Source organism: Sebastes fasciatus, chromosome 13 (genome assembly GCF_043250625.1).
Source record: "Sebastes fasciatus isolate fSebFas1 chromosome 13, fSebFas1.pri, whole genome shotgun sequence".
Classification (NCBI taxonomy): Eukaryota; Metazoa; Chordata; class Actinopteri; order Perciformes; family Sebastidae; genus Sebastes; species Sebastes fasciatus.
Genome location: NC_133807.1, coordinates 16,228,834 through 16,253,263, shown reverse-complemented (window position 1 = coordinate 16,253,263; position 24,430 = coordinate 16,228,834). Strand labels below are relative to the sequence as shown.

Below are 24,430 nucleotides of genomic sequence, written 5' to 3'. Positions count from 1 at the left end.
CGTGTTCCTGCAAAAATCTCCTCCTGATGGACTGAATATTTAATTAAAAATGCTGCTCTTTTAAACTCATTAGTGTTGTCAGGAAGAGTAATTTCTCTCAGACAGAGGTTAACCACTGATTGATAATATCATTAAAAACCACACTGTTTGCTGGATGAGGCTGACGACTTCCAGTAATAGTTTAATGGAAAAAAAAATGTATGCTATCATATTAATATTTAAGAGCTATGTTCAGAGCAACATTACATTTATTCTAATCTGAACTTGCCACCAGCCAGTATTGATTTATTAATATCTTTTCTGGCTGCACACCTGTCGTGTTCCTGCTTTAGAAATCGGATTAGAAAAGCAAACACAGCAGTTGTTCAGCTCTCAGCGGCCAGACACCGCCGACGCCGTCACATGGAGCGCTCAAAATGGAACTAATTGATTTCTGGATTGATATGGGGCTTTTTTAAACCCCATCAGTGTCTCTCCAGAGACTTTATCCTGTTTGTTTCAAAAGCATTTCACTGGAAAAAGGCCCGTTTCAGACCAGATAAATACATTAAAGCAGCTGAAACACATTTTAAATTCAGATTAGTTCTTGACTTTGTGATCCTAAAAGTTAGATTCAGATTCCTTTATGGTCCAGTAGATTTGCATAAAATGGAAATACAATACTTGCTTCTATTACAGTATGTTCACATGCAACTAGTTTACAACAGTGACTTAAATGTACTGCCCTAATAGAGAAGAAAGGTAAAGACATACAAAGCACAACCAGCTCCCGTTAATTTTTTCTATTTCTATTTTATTGTCAATGGAAGCACATCACACACACCTCTCAGTCACAGCTTTGTTTTACCTGTGAACATAAACTGCAACAGCAGTGAGAGCAAGAAGTAAACTGCATTTGGATTGACGGCGCCATTGATCTGCGAGGCCTCCAGGCTCCACTGACGTCTCCCACAATCAGCCCCGCTCGTTGGCCGATCAATAGTGCTGTCAATCCAAATGTAGTTTAGTTCTCGCTTTCATGGTTGTTGCAGTAGTAGGTTCATAGATGACACAGATCGGTGAAGAAGCTGGATTTAAAGCTTCAGTAGGCGGTATATTTTTAGCATCATTGGGCAAAAAAGCCATAATAACCTTTTCAGCATATTGTAATTCAAGTGTTCAAAGATAGTGTAACATGTAAATGTTTGTAAATTTTTTTGTACATTTTTAAAATGCTTCTGTTTCGTGATTCAAAGAAACCTGACATGACTAGAAGTTTTCCATCTTTTTGTTTGTGTTTTTGAAACTTTATCCTGTCTGTGGTTTGCAGTAGCTTTACCCCCTAGGCCAGCCCTTGTCTCTCCCGTTGACCCCCTAATCCTGTGCAGATGCACCCATCGTCAGATCTATTTTCCCCGCAGGGTGAGGCGTCGGCCCCTCTCCCAAACTACCAGCTGATGAGGGATTTTCTCCCTGCTTCTTCTCTTTCTTGTCCCCTGACCCTTGAATTCACATCTCGTGGCCTCCTCGCTGTCAAACGTCCACAGAAACATTTGTTGTCGTGTCGAGTTGTGACAGAGGGGTCGGCGTACTGTAAGTCTGCCTTACCCGGGCCGCGCTCGTATACCCAGAGCCAATTATAATCGCAGCTGTTGCCAGACCTTCAAGTGACATTAAGAGGCTATTAAATCAGCACCAATTAGGCTCTCTGTGATGCACTGCCAGACAAAATGCCCATCTCTTTCCCCACTAGAATACCACATCCTTTCCTCTGCTCTGAGGAGGAATTGAAAAAGTTTTTTAAGTGCAAAAACAAATAATACTTGACTTCTTTAGTTTGTTTCAATGTAGCTGTTGTGAAAAGTGATTTTTAAGTGAAAGAACAAGCAACAGTGAATTAAAGTACATATGAATACATGCCAAATAACTAACAGAGGAAGGGCGCAGACATCAGTACTGAAGGAATGTGTGGATTAGGGCTGCGATTATTTTCATTGTTGATTAATCTGTAGATTATTTTCTTGATTAATCGATCAGTTGTTTGGTCTATAAAATATCATAACATGGTGAAAAATATGGATCGGTGTTTCCCAAAGCCCAAGATGACGTCTTCAAATGTCTTGTTTTGTCCACAACTCAAAGATATTCAGTTTACTATCATAAAGAAACCAGAAAAAAACACATTTAAGAAGCTGGAATCAGAGAATTTTGACTTTAAAAAAAAGAATAGTTGATTAATCGATTCTCAAAATAGTTGGCAATTAATTTAATAGTTGACAACTAATCGATTAATTGTTGCAGCTCTAGTGTGGATGGTCTGCATGGATGTTCAAGATAAATAAATCTTCCCGAAACGTTAGGCCATAAATGCAAAGGTGTTGGGGAAATGGGGTTTCCGAAGCTATTCGATCATCTGACAAGCTGTTCTGAAGAAGCATACTGGCAGCTTTAGACTCTCTTTCTGCTAAAAGCCAACATCTTTACACTTCACGCCGTTTTTTTTAATTCATAAAAATGTTCGGCCACAAAGGGAAGGCAGCACACAAAAGAACCAATCACAAATATGAGTCCTCAAGCAGACTTTACAGACATTATTATGTATCAAAAACTAAAGACAAACGCCATCAGAAAGCTCTTTAACAGAGCCAGGCGTCCGTCTGGAATGTGCTAAATGTCGCCCGGCTGCCCCCAACACAAAACCCAAACAGTCGTGTGTAATCAGCTCGGCTCTCCCGACAGCCAATGCCAGAATTTCAGCGATGCCCTAACAGACCTAATCTTCCCTGATCCCAGAAAATGAGTCCTGCCATGTTGGGACTGTAAGCCCTCTAAGCTGGCGTCCTTAGAAATTCATTGCTTTTTAATGGACAGCCTGAAGGGTTACAATTGAAACCATTTAAAAAGTGACACAATACAGCTATACATAGACAGTTCCAAATGCAAAATGGACATACTTGACTTTTTCAAGGTGGAGTAGAAGCCAGATTTCCAAATATAGGAGAACAAGGCGCCATGAAACAGGCCCGAGCATGGCTTATAAAAGCTGGTAAAGACTTGTTGGGGGGTGAGGATGTCTGTGCTGTTCTTCTGAATCGACAGTAAAGAGCAGGAATCTTCTTTTTGGTCTGCAGCGCTCTGGTAAGTACGACGCCGCTTCTAATTTCCTTAATTCTGTCCAACATGTGTTCAGTTTGAATTATTTCTCAGTGCATTTTGTTTGTCCCCTTCATGCAGCTAGTTAAAATGAGCGATGTCGAGATGGAAATATATGGGGTGGCTGCCCCATACCTCCGCAAATCGGAGCGGGAGAGAATCGCAGCTCAAAACATGCCGTTTGATGCCAAAACAGCCATCTTTGTGCCTGATCCGAGGCAGGAGTATGTGAAGGGGAAAATCAGGAGCCAAGACGGCTTCAATGTCACCGTGGAGACTGAGAATGGAAAGGTAAAGAAGTCAGGGACACATTTGTAAGCATTTACTTAAATTCTCGTATCTCGTATGTTTTTAATCTGACATTCAATTCCTTCTTCAGATGGTCACAGTGCACCTGGACGACATCCGCCCCATGAACCCTCCTAAGTTTGACAAGCTGGAGGACATGGCCATGCTGACACACCTGCACGAACCAGCTGTGCTCTTTAACCTCAAGGAGCGCTACGCCGCCTGGATGATCTACGTAAGTATTAAGATTTTACGTGGAAATTACACCTCACGTTGTTCAGCTGGATTCATAATTTCTTTTTTCGTGATGGTTTTCCTCTTCTCATTTATTCTCAGACCTACTCTGGGCTCTTCTGTGTGACTGTGAACCCCTATAAGTGGCTTCCAGTCTACAACCCGGAGGTGGTGGCCGGGTACCGGGGGAAGAAACGGCAGGAGGCCCCCCCACACATCTTCTCCATCTCTGACAGCGCTTACCAGTACATGCTCACAGGTCCAGTCTCACCATTAATACCAGTAAAACCAGTTGGTTCAGTTTTATTCATGTGCACTTTGTAATGATAGAATATCCTCAGAAGAAAACTTAAAAGTTCTCAATCAGCTTCTTACAATGACTGATGGGCTTTTACATGAAGACAATATTTAACAGTCTTTGTTATTATTTCACACAAGATTTCTGCATTTGTGTTTTTTTATGAAGAGATTTATTAAGGTGAGACACCCCAGGCAAAAATATGTCTTTTCATGCACTGGTCGATTTTTAGATTTTGGGCAATTTTGCTTCCATATCGTGTCTTCTTTCAGACTAGTGGAAAGAAAACATCCAAAATACACATTTAGGTGTTTATTTTACTACTTTGTCTATTTGTGTCTGTAGATCTCTCCTAAATTCACCGAAAGATACCATTAGATAATGCTTCATTTGCATATTTAAACATACAATTTCAGAAAACTTGTAATAAAAAAAAGAATTGTCTTAATGTAAATAATCAACTGAGGAAGTTTCATGGTGATATCTATTAGTTTAAAGAAAATGACCTTGTTCACATGTAGCGTCTTTCCAGTTTCATTCCTATCTATACTCTGGAGGTTTTTACAGAGGGGTTTGTTCGTGTATCATTCATAGCCTGATTTATACAACATTAGATATTTATTTTTTTTATGGCTGTTGACAGTTTTTCCTGATTTATGGAGTGACAGATATTCCCTCTATAAAAACCTTTGACTTTAATGTGTCAACAAAATGAAACAAGAGTTTTGAGCCTGGCTTTTTCCAATGTTCACATTTCTGTTCTGGAAATATATGCAAATTAGCACATATTTAATAAGAGAATGCCTCATTTGCATATTTAAACATTAATTTTCAGAAAATTTGTTTTAAAAAAACCCAATTGTCTTAATATAAGTAATCATCTGGTGATATCTATTAGATAGAATTTGTGCCCTATACACCTTAAACTCTTTATGGTAACTTTAGGATGTTTCTCTTTGATCTTTGATGCTTAATTATTCATGACAGTATTAGTAATAGTATCATTTAAGATTTGAAGTATTGAATTAGACTACAGTAATATTAACTATTGTAACTAAAACGTGACTAAATCTAATTCAAATTTTCATCATAAGGAAACTGAAGGCACAACTATCAAGGTGCTTAATGAAAGTTTCCTGTAAAGATGTCACATTATAGTACGACTTGACAAAAACATTAAAATAGAACAAAGAGACAAACATAAAACCAGACTAAGTTTGGCAAAAATTAGACCAACTTGATGACATTACTAGAATGTGACTAAAACTAAATCAAAGTTTTATTAAAAAACAAAATCAAAGATACAGTTGAACTATGTTGACCCGGTTTCTTTCCCTTCAACAGATCGAGAGAACCAGTCTATCCTGATCACGTAAGTGTGACTTTATGAGCTTTTAAACAAAAATTCCTCCACACACTGTAACTTCCCATCACTCATCTCATGCCGTTCTTCTGTCAGTGGAGAATCTGGTGCCGGGAAGACGGTCAACACAAAGAGGGTCATCCAGTATTTTGCAACTATTGCATCATTGGGAGACGTGAGCAAGAAAGAGCAGCTTCCCAGCAAGATGAAGGTTCAGTCCGACTTATCTCACATTCTGACAATGTATTGATTAGATATGAATGAATGAATTCATTTACTGATGCTTTGAGTTCACAGGGGAATCTGGAGGATCAAATCATCCAGGCCAACCCTCTGCTGGAAGCTTTCGGGAACGCCAAGACTGTGAGGAACGACAACTCCTCTCGATTTGTAGGTTCATCCTTGACTCGTATGGAGTTACTGGAGGATCAAGACAGTTTTATCTTTTCCATAATAATACAGAATGATTTATTGTTGATTATATTTTGTGTATTTTGTAATCTGAATCTGCAACTTGAAAGGATAAGTATTTGAATAATTATAGTGGAGTAAAAAGTACAATATAGTAAGTAATGTACAAGTACCTCAAAATTGTATTTGAGTAGTTGAGTACTTGCTTACTTTCCACCTCTGGTTCTCAGTCTCCAAATATCAGAGCAACTGTCAGTTGTAATATATTGAAACTTTTGTGTCAAACTTAAATAATAATTTAATAACTTTTCCAGGGAAAATTCATCCGCATCCACTTTGGAACAAAGGGGAAGTTGGCATCAGCTGATATTGAAACGTGTAAGTTTGCTTACATCCGTGTCATTGATATTCCACTGGAATACAGTATTTATATATATTATATATATATATATATAATATATATATAAATATATATATATTATATATATATATCATATTATATTATATTATATTATATTATATTATATTATATTATATTATTATAATATATTATATTTATAAATATATATATAAATAAATTAATATATATATATATATATATATATATATATAATCTCTGTTTGTACTTATATTTATTTCATTTAGACCTTTTGGAAAAATCCAGAGTGACGTTCCAGCTGCTGGCAGAGAGGAGCTATCACATCTTCTATCAGATCTTGTCAAACAAGAAGCCTGATTTAATCGGTAAATGCACGTTTAACTGGTTGTGAATCTGATGCTGCTCTTCCACAGCTACTGTAGCTGCTGACCTGCTGCGGAGAGAAATCAATACTTTTAGTATCTCATTTCAGAAATGATGCTGATAACCACCAACCCATACGACTACCCTTTTATCAGCCAGGGTGAAATCACTGTGCTGAGCATCAACGACACCGAGGAGCTGATGGCCACCGATGTGAGTGCTCCTCGGTCAAATATAGATCTATAATATATATATATGCAGAAACATGAAACAAAGGCTGGGCAATGTGTTGAAATCACAAAATCGTTAATCAATCAAGTTATTGTCCCAGAGGCATGCAATGCATCAGACAAGACTTTTAAACTCTGGACAGCAACATGTTAAAACCATAACAGGATATCATCATATAGTATCATAAGGATCAAATTTCACTAAAAGTTGATAAATGACAGTATTGTTTTATGGTCAGGGGTGAATTTGATATATTAGATACAACTTTATGAGGAGTGAGATGCCAGATTTAGCTTGTATCTGTTGTACCAGTGGTTCTCAAACTTTTCTTCAATAATTTATCCCCTTTTCAGCAAAGTACCCCCTAACCAGCACCAAACATTTATGGTAGAGAAAAAGTTGACATTTTACAGCAGTTAACGATTGCATTAAAAATAAAAATATTGAATATAAAATGTGGTTTATAGAACTTACATTTACATTTTTTATTGAACTTATTGTAGTATAATTGTTTTAGGAATAATGCATGACTGATATTTCATAAGTTAATCTTTTTAAAACATCTTGTGTACCCAAAGTACCCCTTGGGAGACTAGTAGTTGCAGCTGGTATATACATTACACTTAAATATGTACAGTATGTGGTCATATCTTATTATTATTTATTATTATGAATATTGTTAACATTTTTCAATTGCATTTATTTATAGTTTTTCAGATCACCAACCCTTTGTACTTAATATACTCATTATTATTAGTAGTAGTAGTATCTTTAATATAATTTCAGATGGAGAGAGGGTTTGTCGATACTTTCAGTAGTGTTTGGGGTGCACAGGTCTTGATCATTTTGCAATAATGACCCACTTACTGTATATTATCTCGCTTATAACATAGCTACTTATTAAAGAAATCAATAATTTGACACAAAATATTGATTTAGAAATGATTTTATTGATTTAAAAATAATTGTATTATTATAAAAAAAAAGTCCTGTAGCTGTGTACGGAGATCAGAACTACATGTAACGTATAATAAATACATATAATGTGGAATTAGAAAAAAAAATCGAGACTTAACAACACTAATCACAAAGCTTCAACATGTGTGTCTGTTCCTCAGAGGGCCATCGACATCCTGGGGTTCAACTCGGAGGAAAAGGTCGGCATCTACAAGCTGACTGGCGCTGCGATGCATTATGGGAACATGAAGTTCAAACAGAAGCAACGGGAGGAGCAGGCAGAGCCTGATGGCACCGAGGGTGAGATGTCTGAGCTAAACTTAGACCAAATTAGACTTCAGTATGGCAACATCACAGCTTTACAACATACACATTTTAAGCTGCTTCACGTGTGTGGTTTCTGCCCACAGTGGCAGATAAAGTGGCCTACCTGATGGGTCTGAACTCCGCTGATCTGCTGAAAGCGCTGTGTTATCCCCGAGTGAAGGTTGGGAATGAGTATGTCACCAAAGGTCAGACTCCTCAGCAGGTACAGTCTGTTTCTACATCTGAAAATGTTCAATCTCAATATAAATTGAATTACAAGATTATGTTTGATTATAGGCAGTGGTGGGATGTAACTAAGTACATTTACTCAAGTACTGTACTTAACTTTAATGTCCTCATTAAGAAAAAAGCAATGGAAACATTTCTCTTTGCATTTTTTATGTCCTTGGGGCAATAATAACAGAAATCAATGTTAACAGACCCCACAGTTTTTAATATAGGCCTCTACCAAACAGTTGAAATGTTGCTTCATGGTAAATGTAAAATACAAACCGTGTACTGTTGTTATGTTTACCAACATATTTCAATTTGTTACCATGGAATTAGTAGTATTACCAGTACTAGTATTATTTCCATGTATTAATTCCAGATATTTACCATATTTACAGAAGGATATTGTGAAATTATCCCAGAAATGGTGAAAAACCACACTGATATAATTTGTTTTATCAAATATTCAATGAAATAACTTTAAATATATAATATTAACAAATGATATTAACAGCAGTTAATGTTCAATAAGTTTTCTTATTTCATAAAAATTGTAAATTTATCATCTTAAAATTACAAATTTTACCGCTAAATGACAATTCAGTTGTTTGGTAGAGCATGTTTTTAGACGGTAAAAAAATCATACTTATCAAATTATAAGTACAATTTATTTTTACTTTTACTTTTTTAAAATTAATTAAGTAGCATGTTGAAAATTATAGAAAAAATATGTATTGCTGTGGATTAAACTGTATACAAAAGAGTTAAAATTAGAACAACGTTAAACATGTATAGCAAGAAATGCAACATACGCAACTATCCCTCTAAGTGAGGTTTGAATGCAGGACTTTTACTTGTAGTGGAGTGTTTTCACATTAGTGTGGCATTAGTACTTTTACGACAGTAAATGATCTGAATACTTCGTCCCCCACTGATTGAAGGTGAACAATGCAATGGGCGCCCTCTCTAAGGCCGTGTATGAGAAGCTGTTCCTGTGGATGGTCACGAGGATCAACCAGCAGCTCGACACCAAACTTCCAAGACAGCATTTTATTGGCGTCCTGGATATCGCAGGGTTTGAGATTTTCGAGGTAAACGGGATTCACACCTATAATAAATAAAACAAATCTTTCTAAAAAAATCTCTATATAAATGTAATCGCTGTTGTTTAATCCAGATGAACAGCCTGGAGCAGCTGTGCATCAACTTTACAAACGAGAAGCTGCAACAGTTTTTCAACCACCACATGTTTGTGTTGGAGCAAGAGGAATACAAGAAGGAAGGGATCGCATGGGAGTTCATTGACTTCGGCATGGACTTGGCAGCCTGCATTGAGCTCATTGAAAAGGTGCATCATCTTTTTATGAACACAGATATTTACGTCAGCAGTAGACGCACGTATTCCAACACTAATCAGCTTTCTTTCCTGCAGCCGATGGGTATATTTTCTATTCTCGAAGAGGAGTGCATGTTTCCGAAGGCGACAGACGGCTCCTTCAAGAACAAGCTGTACGACCAACATCTGGGAAAGAACAGCATCTTCCAGAAGCCCAAGCCCTGCAAAGGAAAGGTCGAAGCCCACTTCTCACTCATGCATTATGCCGGCACCGTAGACTACAACATCAGCGGCTGGCTGGAGAAGAACAAAGACCCGCTCAATGACACCGTGGTGCAGCTTTACCAGAAAGCTTCCCTGAAGCTGCTCTCTCAGCTCTTTGCCACATATTCCACTGCTGACGGTCAGTTCACCTTTAATGACACATTATAATGAGATTATGAATTCAACCATAGAGTTTACTACATAGGTTGTTTGTTCTCATGTTTCTGTATCTGCAGATGGAAGTAAGAGAAGTGCCAAGAAAAAGGGATCTTCTTTCCAGACGGTTTCTGCACTTTTCAGGGTAATAATCAATAATTAGATCATAATTGATGCATTATTTTCAGTGTGGTAAGATGGTATGAGTTACTCTAGTTGTATTAAGGCAGGGACCGAGCATACCCCACCTACACCCAGATAATGTTGAAGAGACCAGAGCATTTTTGCAAATTTTATTATTGCATTAATTTGGATAATTTTCCATTATTAGACAATTCATTTGAAATTGTGTATTCATGTAAAAACAGTTCCCAGAGTTTGTCTACATGAAAAGCAGGTTTCTAAGAGTTTTCTCTACACCGCCAAGAATGAATTCTGATAGGAAAATATTTATTATTATTAGTATTTCTTCACTTTTCTTGGCCTAAATCAAGGAATTTAAATTTAAAAGTTTTAAAAATATTTATCTGCCTTTTAACATCCAACCATATGTAAATTTAAGTTGTGTACACTATAAATATAAACTGACTTCAAGCTCAGAAATACAGATGACACGACCTCTGTCTCAGCGGTTACGGATAATGGATGGAAGGCTGGATGGATGGATCTCAAGAAATCATATTCTGTTCATCTTCTGCAGGAAAACCTGAATAAACTGATGTCCAACCTCCGGTCCACAAATCCACACTTTGTCAGATGCCTTATCCCGAATGAAACCAAGACACCAGGTAAGAAGAAATCATATTCATTCTAAAGTAAAAGAGAGCAGATTGATACTACTCTCAGACGTCTTTGCCTTAAACAAAGGAGATATAACGTGTTAATCAGTGAGCTTTAGAGGCGCTTGTAGGTGGATTTTGTTACCTTAGTTACAGAGCCAGGCTAGCTGTTTCCCCTTGTTTCCAGTCTTTATGCTAAGCTAAGCTAACGAGCTGCTGACTCCAGCTACATATTCACCATACAGATGTGAAAGTAGTATTGATTTCTAACTCTTGTAAAGAAAGCCAATATGCACGTAATCCCCAAAATGTTAAATTATTCCTTTAAGATGCATAGAAGGATGTAAAACCAAACTAAAAGGGGCGGTGGGGCATTTAAAACAGACAAAACTAGAAGGGCACTCAGAGAGCGCAGACTTCCACCAAGGCCGTTTCCATAAGTGAAAAAATGATGTGTGTATCCACCCCGTGATTCGGATCTGCTCCAATCACGCTACACCCTTCAACCAAGTTTCATGAGAATCTGTAATCCTGCTGAAAAACAAACAAACCGAAAACATAATGTCCTTGGCGGAGGTAATGAACAAGATTGTAGTTACCTTAACTTTAGCTAAACATGTGTTGAACTATTCCTTTAACCCAACATGTATATTCATCGTAGGGTCCATGGATCACCATCTGGTCCTTCACCAGCTGCGCTGTAATGGTGTGCTGGAAGGGATCCGGATCTGCAGGAAGGGATTCCCCAGCAGGATCCTCTATGGAGATTTCAAGCAGAGGTAACACACCACACACTGTTCAGTACAGTACTGAGGTACTTGTACTTTACTTGAGTATTTCCATGTTATGTTATAAAACGGTCGCTATATCCTGACAGTAGTGCATGAAACAGGTAACCTGAAAAAAATCATGTGCCTCTGTGTCCAAGAACGCCAAGTTCTGGGCACATGACCGGAGCACAGCCAATAGGAACGCTCTCTCTCTCTCTGAAATGACCTGTAATTGGTCAAAGTCTCCCGTCACGGGCTAGATTTTCTGAAGCCTGAAAACAGAGCCATGAGGAGGTGCAGGAGTCTAGTTATCGCTCAGAACACTTGAATTACAATATGCTGAAAGGTTATTATGGAATTTTTGCCCACTGATGCCAAAAATATACTCCCTACTGCCACTTTAAATTGGGCCCACATTGACAAACTACAACATCAAAATACTCTTACCTGTATTTGTTAGTGATAAAAACAGAATAATGTAATATTCTCTAATAACGTAACACTGTGAAAGGAGACATTCTGCATAATGAGTACTTTTGACACTTTAAGTACATTTTGCTGATAACACTTCTGTACTTCTCTGTACTATTTCTTTGAAGTCAGGACTTTTACTTGCAATGAAGTCATTTTAGACTGTGGTATTTCTACTTTTACTTGAGTAAAAGATCTGAGATCATGACAAAACACACAAACTGACCTCCGTTTGAACCTCATCTCTCTCTGTTTGACAGGTACAGGATTCTGAACGCCAGTGCGATCCCGGAGGGGCAGTTTATTGACAGCAAGAAGGCTTCAGAGAAGCTGCTCTCCTCCATTGATGTGGACCACGCTCAGTATAGATTTGGATACACAAAGGTATGTTTATCACAAACATCTGACATTGTTTTATTTCTGTTTATGTGTACTTATTGTTACAGACAGTAACAGCCACTTCCAATATGGTATCTCACTGAGTCCAGCTACTTACAGTAAAACAGTAAAAATATATGAATTAATTCATCAGCTCCTAAACCACCTTAAAGAATTGTATCAGTCTGACCTTTAGTGGACTTTTTATCTAACTAATGGCTGGATTTTGGCACCTTCTACATTTATAGTGTCAATTTCATTCTAAAAGAATCAGGAAAAAAATTTCCCAAATGATCTTAAATTAATTTCCATTTAAATGTTGTGTCTTGACAACATGCAGGTGTTTTTCAAAGCGGGCCTTCTCGGTATCCTGGAGGAGATGAGGGATGAACGGCTGGCTGTGCTGATGACTCGTCTCCAGGCCGTTTCCAGGGGTTACGTCACCAGGCTGCGGCTCAAGGAGATGATGAAGAAAAGGTCCACTGACAAATCGAGTTCTTTCATATACTTGTGACTTTAGTTTGATGAAATGTGGAATTCAGGGAATAACATGAAAGCACAGTATGTATTTTTAGCCGTGTTAGCAGCTAGGAATGGCAATGGCGGTCGGTCCACCACTTCTGTCCAGACTGAAATATCTCAACAACTATTCAATGGATTGTCATGAAATTTTGTACAGATATTCATGTTCTCAAGAGGATGGATGCGACTGACTTTCGTGATCATCTGACTTTTCCTCTAGTGCCATCCGCAGGTCATTTCTTTGGTTTATAACCAAATACTTAATGACATTCCCATCAGCCTCAGCTCTACTTTGTGTTAACTGATCAGCATTAGAAACCTCATTCAGTCATTCATCACAGTCACAGTTGAGTTCTCTCTTTAGGCTTTTAAAAAAAGTCTTTATTGTTTTGCTTTTTCGCTCCATAGAGAGTCCATTTTCATCATCCAGTACAACATACGCTCCTTCATGAATGTGAAGAACTGGCCTTGGATGAGGCTCTACTTCAAGATAAAGCCTCTGTTACGAAGCGCGGAGGCCGAGAAAGAGATGCAGAACATGAAAGAGGAGTTTGCACGACTCAAAGAGGAGTTTGCAAAGTCTGAGGCCAGGAGGAAGGAGCTGGAGGAGAAAATGGTCATGCTCGTCCAGGAGAAGAACGACCTTTACCTTCAAATCCAAGCAGTATGTAAACAACAAAGTGGTCTGTTTGTATTGATTTCATTCTGTCAGATAAAGAGATCAGGAGAACAAAATACCATTTTTCTGTTTCTGAAATACAGCAACTACATAATCAATAGTAATGTAAGATAAGAGGAAGTGTCATTGATCTCTGCTGTCCAACACAGCCAGGAGCAAAATTAATAACAACACAAAACAGTTTAAAAAGAATGAAATTAACAAGAAGAATAACCATCATCCCACTTTTACTGCATTGTTATAATGCCCCATTGTGCCCCTGCTCCTCAGGAGAGGGAGAACCTGTGCGATGCCGAGGAGCGGTGCGAGGGCTTGATAAAGAGCAAGATCCACCTGGAGGCCAAAGCCAAAGAGTTCTCCGAGAGGTTGGAGGAAGAGGAGGAGATCAATGCCGAAATCGCCACGAAGAAGAGGAAGCTGGAGGACGAATGTTCGGAGCTCAAAAGAGACATCGACGACCTGGAACTCACCATCGTCAAAGTGGAGAAGGAGAAATACGCCACAGAAAATAAGGTACCTTTGATGATTTCATCCCTTTTGAACAGGTTTTAGTTAAAGCAGCGGTGAAGGAAGTATCAAGCTCCGTTACTTAAGTAAACTGTAAAAATACTCCACTACAAGTAGAAGTCCTGCATTCAAAACCTGCTTATTAAATGCTCCTCAGGTTAAGAACTTGGTAGAGGAGCTCACTACTCTTGAGGAGAAATTGCTGAAGGCTTCGAAGGAGATCAGAGGTTTGCAGGAGGTGCACCAGCGGACGTTAGATGACCTCCAGGCCGAGGAGGATAAAGGGAACTCTCTGACGAAGACCAAAATCAAACTGGAGCAACAGGTTGATGACGTAAGTCTGGACAACAAAATAATCCTCTTTTAATGGCATAATGTCCCTGGTTTGGTGTCCTTGTTTTTACTGGGTGACGTACTGGTTGAACGTCTCTTGCAGCTGGAGGGCTCACTGGAGCAGGAGAAGAAGGTGAATGCAGACTTGGAGAGATCCAGAAGAAAACTGGAGGGGGATCTGAAGCTGTCCCTGGAAACCATCATGGACCTGGAGAATGAGAGACAGCAAATGGAAGAGAGACTGAAAAAGTGAGTTGTTTGATGACTCAGTCCTGCATACTGTAGGCTATATCCTAAAACACAAAGTGAATACAGTTAAGTTTAATAATTACCGACGAAGATTTATGTATGTGAGGGTGATACACTTGCTTTCTGTCTGAGAGTTAGATTGATCCACCTACACAACTAGCATCCAGTTAAACACGTTTTAAACACAACTTGACTGGGTGGCGTAGGCATACAACCGTGGTGCAGTAATTCTAGTTTGATCTGTACAAAAAAAAGAAAGTAAAAACATCAATGCTCCATTTTATGGGGGGTTTACGTGCCGAACTCTCCAGTGGTTGCCTGATAACCTCACGGTCATAACAAGACGTCAGCAAATAGTCTGGCACGTAACCCCCTTAAAACGTTTTTTGTAAGGATCAAACAAAGAGGATATAACAGTTTAACAGTCTAACAGTTTGGGAAATATGCTTATTCGCTTTCTTGTGGACTAGTTCCAATGAAACTAGTCCACAAGAAAGAGAATAAGCATATTTCCCAAACTGTTAGACTATACCTTTAAACTTATTTGTGAAAAAAACACTAAAAACCTGCATTTTCAGCAATTTAATAGTAAAAAAGCAGATTACATTTTTTTCTGTGCTGAATAAACTTTTCAGAAAGGACTTTGAAATCAGCAGCCTGCAGTGCAAAGTCGATGACGAGCAAGTTCTTAACACTCAACTGCAAAAGAAGATTAAAGAGCTTCAGGTATGACTTATAACATTAGTAGACTTATTTCAATACATGTCTTTATCATCCTATGAACCCACTTTTTTAATCCAATTTGACGGTAGGCTCGCACTGAAGAGCTAGAAGAGGAAATCGAGACTGAGCGATCGGCTCGAGCCAAAGTGGAGAAGCAGAGGTGTGATCTGTCCAGAGAGCTGGACGAGATCAGCGAGAGGCTGGAGGAGGCCGGAGGAGCCACCGCCGCTCAGGCCGAGATGAACAAGAAGCGTGATTCCGAGTTTCATAGGCTGCGTCGTGACCTGGAAGAGTCCACCCTGCAGCATGAATCCATCGCCGCGACTCTACGCAAGAAACAGGCCGACAGCGTCGCCGAACTCAGCGATCAGATAGACAACCTTCAAAGGGTCAAGCAGAAACTGGAGAAAGAGAAAAGTGAGCTGAAGATGGAAATCGATGACATGGTGAGCAACACGGAGAGTGTTCTGAAAAGCAAGGTAAGTGACTGTCTGCAGAGAAGCACGATGTTTTCTTATCTTATCTTTTGCACGCGATAACCGCTCGTGCTCAATGTTTCAGGCTAATCTGGAGAAACTGTGCAGGAGCTTTGAAGACCAAATGAATGAATATAAAACCAAAGCAGATGAAGCTCAGAGGTCTCTGAGTGATTACACGACACTCAGTGCTCGTCAGCAAACAGAAAATGGTACGTTTCTAAATGTGAAATTATCAAAATGAGCGATTAAGATGGAGAGATAAGTTAGTTTGTGTCCTCTTTATCCTGAACAGGTGAGCTAACACGCCTGCTGGAGGAGAAAGAGATCACTCTGTCCCAGCTGAGCAGAGCCAAAACTGCAGGGATTCAACAAATCGAAGAGTTGAAGAGACTTTTGGACGAGGAAATGAAGGTCTGAAGGACACAATTACGTCTGATATACAGTCTGTTACAGCCACAACAATGATTTAAACCTGCAGTGCAGGGAAGTTGGCAAAGAAGCAGCTTGAAATTTGTGATGTCAAACGAAACTCCGTGTGTCCTTCCGTCCGTCCGTTCGTTCGCATGTCACACGTTCGTTTCCGGAGCAGAACTCGAAAAGTCTTCTTCTTTGCTTTTGTCGGCGCATACAAACAAGCGTCTAACCTGTGACATTATTGTGTGTTGCGTTCGTTGCCAGCGTACTTGCATGCTACCAAACGAAACGGGGAACCGCTTGTAAAATCATTGTTATAACATTAATAACTCCACCTTTAACTACATCTCACTAAAGCAGTAATTAATTCAGGCATTGCACCACTCTTGTATTTTTCAGACAAAAAGCGCCCTAGCTCACGGTTTGCAGTCATCTCGCCATGACTGTGAGCTGCTGAGAGAGCAGTACGAGGAGGAGCAGGAGGCCAAAGCTGAGCTGCAGCGCTGCCTTTTCAAAGCCAACAGTGAGGTGATTCAGTGGAGAACTAAATACGAGACGGACGCCATCCAACGCACCGAAGAGCTCGAAGAGGCCAAGTAAGAACTGCACAGCTTATCTTTCTTAGTCACTCACTGCTGATGGGTTTCTTCCTCTTTAACACAATTTCTGTTTGGTTCACAGGAAGAGGCTGGCCCAGAGGCTGCAGGAGTCTGAGGAAATGACAGAGGCAGCAAATGTCAAATGTGCATCTCTGGAGAAAACCAAGCAGCGTCTGCAGGCGGAGGTGGAGGATCTCATGGTTGAGCTGGAAAGGTCAAATGCAGCCAATGCCAGCTTGGACAAGAAACAGAGGAACTTTGACAAGGTTGGTTTGTTTCTCTTCAGAAACATTTGCATCTTGTTGAGGCTGCATTGGTTACACATTTCCTCCTCTATTAGGTTCTGGCTGAATGGAAACAAAAAAATGAGGAGAGTCAATCAGATCTGGAAGTGTCCCAGAGAGAGTCTAGAGTGCTCAGTACCGAACTCTTCAAGCTGAAAAATTCATACGAAGAGGCTCTGGATCATCTGGAGACCATGAAAAGAGAGAATAAAAACCTTCAGCGTGGGTTCTGCTGCAAACACGTCATCCATATTTGGTGGTGTTTGTTTTTGACCCAAGAAGATAATGTTTTTCTTTACGTTTTCAGAGGAGATTACAGAAATCACAGAGCAAGTCGGACAATCTGTTAAAACTATCCATGAGCTGGAGAAAGCTGCAAAGCAAGCTGAGCAGGAGAAGAGAGACACCCAGGCAGCTCTTGAGGAAGTTGAGGTTTGTCTTTGGAACGACATTATGCGGACATTTTCATTAAAATAATCTCAATCAAGTGTTTGTTTTCTCTCCGTAGTCTTCCCTGGAGCACGAGGAGGCCAAAATCCTGCACCTTCAACTGGAGCTGAATCAGATCAAGTCAGAAGTGGACAGAAAGGTGGCTGAGAAAGACGAAGAAATCGACCAGCTCAAGAGGAATCACCAAAGGACCGTGGACACACTGCAGAACACTTTAGACGCCGAGACGCGCAGCAGAAACGACGCCGTCCGAACGAAGAAAAAGATGGAGGGAGATCTGAACGAGATGGAGATCCAACTGGGTCACGCCAACCGCCAGGCGGCCGAGGCCACCAAACAAATGAGGAACCTGCAGGCTCAGTTGAAGGTTTGTTAATTGCTTGTTTGCTCATAGAAGTGTTCACATGAAGTGTTAGACCGATATATTTAAAGCTCCAAGCCGTTGCCTTCTGTCCCAGGATGCCCAGGTACATCTGGATGAAGCGCTCCACACTCAGGAGGACTTTAGGGAACAGCTAGCGATCACAGAGCGCCGCAACAACCTGATGATGGCCGAGAACGAGGAGATCAGAGCGGCGCTGGAGCAATCTGAGAGAAGTCGCAGGCTGGCCGAGCAGGAAGTGATCGACGTCAGTGAGAGGATTCAACTCCTGCACTCTCAGGTTAGGAGACAATATATAGGTTTATATCATCCTGGTTTATATAATTATTAAATAATGTTTATAATAAAGTTATTTTTTTATACATTTTGAGGGTAAATATTAAGGTAATTTGGCATTAATTCCAAAGAAATTTCAAATAGGTTACTTGCTAATTATCACCTAATTACCGTGAAATTTGCGGACCTGTAAAATGAAGTGTGATCGAACTTGTCTGTGGATCTAAACCACTCACAATTTGAATCAAGGTGTGATGTCTAAATGTTATCTAATGATCAGAACTCCAGCCTCCTCAACACTAAAAAGAAGATGGAGTCTGATTTAGCCCAGCTGCAGTCAGAGATGGAGGACACCGTCCAGGAGGCGAGGAACGCCGATGAGAAGGCCAAAAAAGCCATCATGGATGTAAGTCTCCTGCCTTTCATCCAATTCACTGCAGAGTCGTTTCAACGAGGCCGTGCAGATTAATTTTCACAGTGAGTTCACATTTGCATACAGGCTGCCATGATGGCCGAGGAGCTAAAGAAAGAGCAGGACACCAGCGCTCATCTGGAGAGGATGAAGAAGAACCTGGAGGTGTCGGTGAAAGACCTGCAGCAGCGTCTGGATGAAGCCGAGCAGATGGCTCTGAAGGGAGGAAAGAAAGAGCTACAGAAACTGGAAAACAGGGTATTAATCAAACTGGGACAAAACCATTCTGTGGAGAGAAAAATCAAATGAAAAGTGATTTAAACTAAAACTGTATTTTTAAGGTGCGTGAGCTGGAAAATGAATTGGATTCTGAACAGAAACGCAGCAGCGAGGCCATGAAAGGTGTGCGCAAATATGAGAGGAGAATTAAAGAGCTCACTTATCAGGTAAAAGGTTTATGCTGTTATATAACTGAGTTTCTTGAATATGCAAAATGAGATGTGAGAGTGACATCTTGAATGTTTTAGGGTGAGGAAGAGAAGAAGAGCGTGGCAAGACTTCAGGATTTGGTCAACAAACTGCAGCTGAAATTGAAAGTCTATAAGCGTCAGTGTGAGGAGGCGGTGAGTCAAAATACATGAATACTGTGTGAAATGTTTGCTTTATGTGTACCTTTCTTATATTGTTTTCTGTGACACTTCAGGAGGAACAAACCAACGTCAATTTGGCTAAAGCTCGGAAGGTGCAACATGAACTGGAGGAAGCCGAGGAACGAGCCGACATCGCAGAATCCCAGTTGAATAAATTACGAGCAAAGAGCCGTGATGTTGTCGGTAAAGCGGAATAGAAATCTGCACCGGTACAATCGACTCGGTCAGCTTTGTGACGATGCATTTTTCAGCCCACCCAATGGGATTTAAAATGGTTTATTTAGTTTAAGAAGTAGAATTTTCGTACCCTACAGTATAAAGGAACACTTAGCATTTCAATTTATCTGAAAAAATAAAAATCAAATTCGCAGAAACATGTTTTTCTTTGGACAGTAATGGTCAGTTTCAACACTAAAATCATGGTAAAAATGTAACAAACTGACTTTCCACTAAGCAAGAATGTCATATAGGCAGCTGATGTGATACGCTAAACAGTGACCACCCACTTTTTTAACGGCTGCGGTTCAGGAAGTGAATTTCCCATTCATTTACTCCATTGACGTTTCAGAAAATCCTTATACAAAGAGTTATGGAACAAAGACAACCAGCTACGAGATGAATAGCGACCATAAAACATTTGATTCGGAGCAAAAAAAACAAACATTGGAAAAAAAGGCGAAGGTACAAGACTGTGTACATCATTATTTTAAGAGTGAAGGAACTACTAATCCCATAAACCATTGCGAATGGCGACTCACCACCTCTAGAAACTCCCGAAAAACATTTAAGCTTACCATTGCCGATCTAAAATGAAGACCGATTCAGCAACTGCACGCCTTATTTCTCACCTCAGATGTTTTTGGAAACACATTTCGGTGAACTATTTTCGTAATGTAAGAGAAAATTTCCAAATGAGCTGCCATGTTGGTCCGGTTTGAAATCCGGGACACCACGGAGCAGCGCATACGAGCGCGTACACTCCGGTCACGGGTGCTGTACACAATTCCATGGTAACGGCGAGCTCCACCAATCAGATACATCGCTGTTACACTTGTTTGTGTTGTTGATTGTGGGTCGTGTAGTACTTCTCTCCATGACATCGCGAATAAAACATGTTTTTCTTAAAGCTAGGTTGCTATCATACGGACTTGTTGCTTCTACAGGAGCATACAGTATATCATCGAATCACAATCTCGTAGCTCATGATTAGTCTACCTTGGATGGTCATGACATTATGGCTAATAATCAAATCCTCATTCAGAATATGAACGGGATTTTCACTTCCAGAACCTCAATGTTGAGCTCTATTACATTAAAAGGGACAGTTGCATTATGGGAAATGTAGGATCCAGTGTTTTGGGATGTTGCCCCATACTAGCAACTAATAGTCTGCATAATGGCGTCCTCTGCTGCTATGATTTTGACTTTTCAGTCAAACAATTCAGTTGGTTGCAATCTGCAACCGCACCACTAGATGCCACTAATTCCTACGTACTGGGATCTCCAAAGTCATTTGGATTCATTCTCTCAGGAACGTGAATGTCTGAACCAAATTTCATGCCAATCCATCCAATAGTTGTTGAGATATTTCAGTCTGGACTGACTTGCCTAGACTGACTAGTCAGATTGTTAAATCAATATGTACAGAACAGAGTTTCTTACGTACATTATATACAGCATCTGGTCGCCATTCTGTGTTGTTAATCCTGGGATCAGTCAGGACCGAGCAAAGTAAACAGTGTCAGCTCGACATGAGCAAGGAATAGTGTCTACTCTGCAGTTATTTGTGCACCGACCTGAACTAAAACCCCAAAGACCTTTCTGAAAGTCATTGTGCAGTCAAGCACTGTGAAATGTATCTGAACTGGGGGAAATTAATAATATTAATAAATGAATACTCGCCAAAACACTATCACATAACATATTTAATCAATAAAAGAAAAAAAGCTGTTACATCACAGTTGTTTGTGTTAACAAGAAAGAGACAAATTAATATTCAGTTTGGAGTATTTGTTCATTATTAGTCTGTAAATAAATTACCCACCACTAGTCTTGTTACCTGCAATAAAAATAGATCGCCAAAAGATGGAGACACTTTATCCACGTTTAACATTACTTCTTAAGTATTGTTTAGTCTCTTGAACCAATAAAAACATAAAATCTTTTATTTGTTAACCTGCATTTATATCCTGAATCCTGTTGTTTATCAACTAACAACAAAAAGGGAAAGCAGAGATATTTGAGATTGTACAATTTGAGAAACTGAAATGTGTGATCTCTGATATGATTGCTAATAAAATACATAGTTGCTTAACAGTAGTTATAACATTTTTAGATATGCGGTTAGTTAGTAATAAGAATACAGACACAACCTGGTCACAATTGCTAAAATGAAGAAAAATTAGTGCATTAAACCAGCATGGTTACACTCACATGCTACTACCATACTGTTCCTTTTAACAAAAAACTGAAGCACACAGCTGACAATGACAATTTGCTCATTTACACTGCCGTGACCCACCAATTCAGCTGTAAAAATCACATTAGCATCGGCTCACAGCTTCAGCTGAAAACCAAAAGAGGAGATAAAAACTCAGATAAGGACAGGCCTGACATTTAGGCATTGTATAAAAGCCTGTGAGTTAAAATGGACCACGTCAAAATCCTCCTTTTTCACTCCTGTCATCGGTGCAGTAATCAGCAGCAGCTGGTATGTTCATGACATTTGTAGAAATCCCTGTGAAGCAGGGTTAGAGTTACTGTGGTGCATGTGTGACTTTCAGCAGGGGAGGCTTATGTACGAGTGCTGAAGGTAACCTCCAAGTGAAGAGAGAGTACAAAGAGGAGGACGGGTGGTAGTTGAGGAGCTGACAGGTTGTTGCTTGCACTAACAGGACACTAAGTGAACAGGAAGGGACAGACACACACAGTCCACCACTTCCACAACATTTTCAAAGACTGTAGGGTTATTCACTCACACTGGAGAGGCTTGTTTTGGTTGCAAAAATATTCAAATTAGGAAATTACAGATTTCTAGTTGGTAAAAGAAACATAAAAGGCACACATGAGGTTAATTACTGATATAAATGGGATTTTAAGCTTTGATTTTGTTGCTCGGTGGGATTTCTTGTTGTCTACATACACTCTGCTTTACTTCTGGTTATTAAGAGATTTGATGTATTTTCAAGATAACAACCTGCTGTTCACACTTGCTCCCCATAATAAAATGAGAGCTCAAGTTACAGACGCTCTCCCATGCTTATTTTAAATGTGGTTACAAAGCTGCCGTCATGTGTTTCTACACATGCACACACCGGAGGCCCTCATGTGTTAACTTGTAAACAAAGCAGACAAACCAGGCAACTTCCCTCAAGGTGGCTGGCTATCACTAACCTTGGCATGAGATACATGGCATGAGATATGTTGCAGACAAATGAGTTATGGTTTTAATAACAATTACAATTTGAATCCAAAAGCAACAGAGTAAAGTAGCATTTGTATTACATTAATGTATGTGCCACCTTGTCCAAAAATATTGAAAATCTTCTTTCTCTAATATCAAGTTCAGTGTCTGCATAGATTACTTTAACTGGTGGTGTGCCACAGGGTTCGATTCTTGGCCCATTACTGTTCTCTGTGTACAAGTTCATACAAAGCATCTGTATTCATCTTTTTGTTATCTAATCATTATGTTGATGATGCACCACTATTTCTATATAATTTAAATAATACTATAAAAACTATATATTATAATTACTTATTATAATATCATATTATAATTAATACTATAATTTAAATGCTATGACTGAAGGTAAAAGCAAATATTCTTAGTGCAATAAAACAATAAATAGAAGTGGATTAAGCTGGAGAACTGGTTTGGGAAGTCTCCAGTAGTTGAATTAAGTTAACAGCTATGATAATTTGTAGGACAAACCTGACAGATTTTACAAGACATTTAAGACTACAATTTGAAGAATGGAATAAATGAGACCATTTAAAACAGTTCTGGGAAAATCATTGCAATCATTGCATGTTTTCTTTGTGGCAATTTTGTTTTTCATGAAAAATCGAGAAATTCCATAGGCAGGCTTTGTATTTGTTTACATTTATTACCTCATTTGTTATATTTTTCAGTATAGTTATTCAGTTATTGGGTGATACCACTGGATAACAGAGATTATGTTGATTTAGGGGATATAAAACACTTGGTGATACCATACAACCACTACTAAAATAGCAAAAAAACAATGACATACAAACTAAGGCTGTCACAATGTCGGATTTTCACTACACGATTATCGTGGCGAAAAGAACGATAATGATATTATCGTGATGTCTATCGAAAATTTGAAAACAAATAAATAATGTTATCCGTCTGTAACTTTGTTTATTGTGCCCTTTGTCTCTTTTATGGGAAATGAATTACACTCAAAATACAAGTGTATTGAGGAGAGAGAGTCTGGAACCATAGCTGTACAAAAGCGTGATTTAAGAGGTGCTGGATTATTTACACAATATTATCATGTGTGTATTATTAACATAATATCAATATTTCATTTTTTTATACATCACGGTTATTGTCACTACCGGTATATTGCGACCCCTAATACAAAAAGTGTTCTATGGCAAGCTCCAAAGGGTTAAAAGCCTTCACTTATATTTTCAATATTTTCTCTTTTTTATGCCTCCTTGACAGCTGTGACAGCTATGTTTTCAGGTTGTTCTTCCATCTGTCTGTACGTGTATGTACGTCCGTCCAGGACATTTTTGTGAGCATGAGATCTCAGGAACACTTTAAGGGAATTTCTTCAAACTTGGCACAAATTTCCACTTGGACTCAAAGATGAACTGATTAGGTTTTGGTGATCAAAGGTCACTGTGACCTTACATCCGTCCCATTCTCGTAATATCTCAGGAACGGCTTGAGTGAATTTCTACAAATTTGGCACAGACGTCCACATGGATTCGAGGATGACCTGATTTGCTCAAAGGTCAAGGTCACTATGACCTCAAAAAACATGTCATATTTTGGCCATAACTCACAAATTCATATCCTAAATATTGCAATTTCACACAGTTATCTAAAATGATGAAGTGATGGCATTTTGGACAGACATGGATGTA

General features: G+C 39.2%; 1 protein-coding gene across 1 annotated transcript; it reads left to right on the top strand.

Annotated features, from left to right (window-relative positions):
* The first annotated feature begins 663 nt into the window (after positions 1–663).
* Positions 664–22,550, top strand: LOC141780556 (myosin-4-like). The gene is made up of 38 exons (XM_074655826.1): positions 664–3,423; positions 3,512–3,655; positions 3,757–3,913; positions 5,297–5,324; positions 5,412–5,526; positions 5,613–5,705; positions 6,041–6,104; positions 6,372–6,470; positions 6,578–6,681; positions 7,818–7,956; positions 8,067–8,185; positions 9,135–9,284; positions 9,371–9,541; positions 9,626–9,932; positions 10,030–10,094; positions 10,650–10,737; positions 11,390–11,507; positions 12,230–12,353; positions 12,688–12,824; positions 13,278–13,533; positions 13,819–14,061; positions 14,213–14,389; positions 14,492–14,637; positions 15,273–15,363; positions 15,450–15,839; positions 15,922–16,048; positions 16,132–16,250; positions 16,653–16,849; positions 16,935–17,118; positions 17,193–17,358; positions 17,444–17,568; positions 17,645–17,953; positions 18,045–18,248; positions 18,525–18,650; positions 18,744–18,914; positions 18,998–19,102; positions 19,184–19,279; positions 19,360–22,550. Exons 1-38 carry the CDS (start codon positions 3,208–3,210, stop codon positions 19,501–19,503), a joined length of 5,814 nt encoding a protein of 1,937 aa, XP_074511927.1. The 5' UTR covers positions 664–3,207; the 3' UTR covers positions 19,504–22,550.
* Positions 22,551–24,430: the final 1,880 nt, after the last annotated feature.